The 3,593-nt window shown below is 46.7% G+C and overlaps 1 protein-coding gene across 1 annotated transcript; it reads left to right on the top strand.

Annotated features, from left to right (window-relative positions):
• The first annotated feature begins 567 nt into the window (after positions 1–567).
• Positions 568–3,161, top strand: LOC121833882. The gene is made up of 2 exons (XM_042287592.1): positions 568–854; positions 1,160–3,161. The coding sequence occupies exon 2, from the start codon at positions 1,189–1,191 to the stop codon at positions 3,073–3,075; it is 1,887 nt and encodes a 628-aa protein (XP_042143526.1). The 5' UTR covers positions 568–854; positions 1,160–1,188; the 3' UTR covers positions 3,076–3,161.
• Positions 3,162–3,593: the final 432 nt, after the last annotated feature.

The raw sequence follows: 3,593 nt of genomic DNA, 5'->3' as shown, positions 1-3,593 counted from the left end.
GTGGAGGGGGAGGAGCAAAGCAACAATCTTGTATGGATTTTGACCTTTGTTACTAAGAGCGCTGTTGCTACAGGCTGATAGCTGTATGGGGGGAGGGGGGAGGGGAGGGGGGGGGGGGCGTGGACAGTCTGAGGTATCTTGCCCTTTCTGACTAAGAGCGCTGTTTGCTACAGGCTGATAGTTGTATGGGTGGGGGAGAGGGGGGGAGGGGGAGGGGGGGGGGTGTGGGGGTGTGGGTGAGGGTAAGGAGGAACGTGGACAGTTTAAGGTATCTTGCCCTTTCTGACTAAGAGCGCTGTTGCTACAGGCTGATAGTTGTATGGGGGTGGGGGGGGGGGAGAGGAACGTGGAAAGTCTAAGGCATCTTGCCCTTTGTGACTAAGAGTGTTGAACCTTCGTGTTGCGTGGGGACGGTAACTTCGAAGACAAAAATTTAGGTAGAAACAAAACACCCCTTTAATATTTTATGACCAAGAGTGTTTTAACCTTCGTGTTGCGTGGGGACGCTAACTTTGAAGACAAAAATTTAGGTAGAAACAAAAACACCCCTTTAATATTTGGTGACTAAGAGTGTTTTAACCTTCGTGTTGCGTGGGGACGCTAACTTTGAAGACAAAAATTTAGGTAGAAACAAAAACACCCCTTTAATATTTTTGACTTTTAGAATGAAGAGTGTTGAACCATAGTGTTACTAAGGGTGGTGGTAATGACCAGGGAAAGTTAAAAAGTTGACAAGACAATGAATATGAAGTAGTTTCAATTTAAGCTTAAACAAAGTGACTCATAGAAGGGATTATATAAATGAGAACATTTTCGTGGTAGTCGTATCAGCAAGCCAGCACAGGACAGACACTGTAAGTTTCGTCTCAAAATGTTTTCTAGAAAATTAATTTATCTTCAAAGTCTGGTCACTGATAACTGTCGAGTGTTCGTGGAACTGATCTTACATTCACGCGAGTCTCATCGCCAAGGTCAGATGTCGAGCGGTAACTAGATATGGAAATATGCAAGGTTGGTTGTTATTCGAGTGGTTTTTGACGTCAATGCTACTAATAGCTCGCCGCCAGAGAGTCACATGGGCTGTGAGAGGGGGGTCTTAGTGAGGTATAAAACGGGTGACACACTACCACCGACTACTAGCCTACCCTCTCCCTCGCAGCAACGACAGGACTACTACTACTGGCAGACATGGAGTCCAGGCGATTTCCAATGCCGACGGCACGACTAGAAGCTCCGGGCCATCATCTGAAGACGCCGGTGAAAGCAACCTTCAATCATTCGACCATACCAGCCTCGACCAGTATGAAAGTATTTGAAAGTTTGAAGCGAAAGAAAATGACCAAGGACAAAGTGAAATTCATTCCCGGCGTCGTTCCGAGGACGTGGAAGGAGATGCCGCAAGACTACGACCTCCTAACGGTACCGGTGAAACCATCTCCTCTTATCATTTTATTAATTCATTTCGCCATGTGGTCCATAGCTAATCTGGACAATTCTCCCGTTGATTCTTTAAGGCATTTATTCATCGATTACCTTAACGAAGAGGTGGCCCGCATGATGAGCGAGAGACATGTAACGAAGGAATTGTTAAAGTTTCTCGAGGATTCTGTAGCGTCGGCCCCCTATTCCGTTTGGCTGCCGGTGGACGGAGACTCCAGCGAAAATGGGGTATTTTATCGTGGCGCACGTGAAAAACCTAAACACGTGGTGCAACCTCTTTTGCTCACTCACTATCAAGGGTATGAATGCAATCGCGCCCACGTTGTTTTAAATATGTTTAACGGCTACAAGGGTAAAGTATTTTATCCTTATAGCTACACGTTCAGTCACGATAGCAGAGATAAAACTAATAAGGTAATTCTCCTGCAATATTTCATCTTACCAGCGCTAACGTCGTTGACGATGCGCCGAGAACTCGCCGAGTTTATTGGCTTAAGTATTAATATTGAAAAGCATAGGGCCCTCATGGTAAATTACATTTGCGAATCCATTAAAACATTGGTGTATAAATCTGGGTTTTTTTATTCGTCGGAATTTAATCAATGCGTGAATGTAATTGCAAATATTGAAAGTCGGAAAATGACGGATAGAAAAAAATCTAAATTGGCGCAACTCATAGAGTATCCGAGCATTTTGACCGATCCATGGGTTTACATCTCCGGGGTCGGCCTATCAATTGGGGACTTTGATGTTGCAGAATTCTCTAGAGGACTTTTTTATTCCACGGAGTACGAGTCTGTCGCTCGGGAGACATCGGAATTGATGACATCTTTATTTTTTTATGTATTGTATGTTATTATTGAAAAACGGCGGGTGTGGGATTGTCGCCTCGTTGTCGAGTCTAAAAACGAATCTATCCTGGCGGCCTTTTATAATTTAATATCGGACCTCCTGCGACCATTCAATTGTAACGCTGCCGCCACATGTTCATCCGTACTAATACGTCATAACATGGCGTCGCAGGAGGACCTGAATTACGGCCGCCTGGATAATTATGATACTCTTAAAACTCCGAAAAACATTAAGGCTTTGAAAACCTTTCTCGGTTTCTCCTGCGTGACCGAATATACCAAAGTAGTGACCAAAATTTCTCAAAAGTCTAGTCGCCGCGTCTTCGTTATGCACCTGTGCAATTTCGAAGACGAGGCGACCGTCGAAGCATTTGTGAAGAAATATTTCGATGCGACCACTCTGTGGCCATTCGTCCTCGGTCTCTTCATTTATTTCAGTACGAGGGAGGACGAGGTGCTGACCGAGGAATTGCTCGACCTATGGTCGAAGCAATGTCCGACCCTCCTGGCCACGTCGATGAACGTGGCCAATACCATGATGCCGAGCAGGTTTTTCAAAAACGCTTCTATCATGGACACGGTTCGGACAACGATTGGCTTCCAGCAACCTGTTGCTGAGTCGACGCCTACCGGCGACGAACAGCGATCCCAACAGCGCCGAGTCGACGCCTGCCAAATCCGTGGAGGTCGACGACAACGGGAATCCCGTCGACGACAAATCCAGTCCTCCCCCGGCGGAACCCGACGACAATGGCCGCGACGGCGTGTCCTGGCTCATTGGTAGCATGCTGTCCGGCAGCGCACTCGGAGCGATGGTAATTTACGGATACCGCAAACGTTGATCGATAATAAAGACAAAGACGAGAAGTTTCAAAGAGTGTAAATTTATTTAGCCACGAGAGATTGCATGTACATGTGATAAACGGCAACCCCAAAAACGCTGAGCATGATGACTATCAGGCACGACGAGGCTTGCAATAGGCCCGACTGACGGATTGAACACTCTGGTTTCATGACCGCCGAGGATATCGGTGCAATCAACATAAAGAAAAGACCTCCGATGCAAAGTATGGTACCGAGTACGCCTCGAAACATGTAGTTGCCGTCGGTGAGGCCGTGCATTACTCCGGCGACCCAACCGGTATAACCCAGGATGCAAAAGATCCAAAAGAGCAACTTCATGCGGGCGTAGTAGCGTTCCTTTTCCATCTTGCTCGCAGACACTTCGTCTCTTCCCTTCTTGGATTTCTTGTTCTTTGCGGCCTCGAAGGCTTTCATGAGCGAGTTTTGCTTTTCGTCGCT

The sequence above is a fragment of the Ixodes scapularis genome, unplaced genomic scaffold, assembly GCF_016920785.2.
Source record: "Ixodes scapularis isolate PalLabHiFi unplaced genomic scaffold, ASM1692078v2 ptg000005l_1___fragment_1__unscaffolded, whole genome shotgun sequence".
In the NCBI taxonomy this organism is placed as follows: domain Eukaryota; kingdom Metazoa; phylum Arthropoda; class Arachnida; order Ixodida; family Ixodidae; genus Ixodes; species Ixodes scapularis.
Note: the sequence above shows the minus strand (reverse complement) of the source record. Positions and strands in the feature narration are given on the sequence as shown.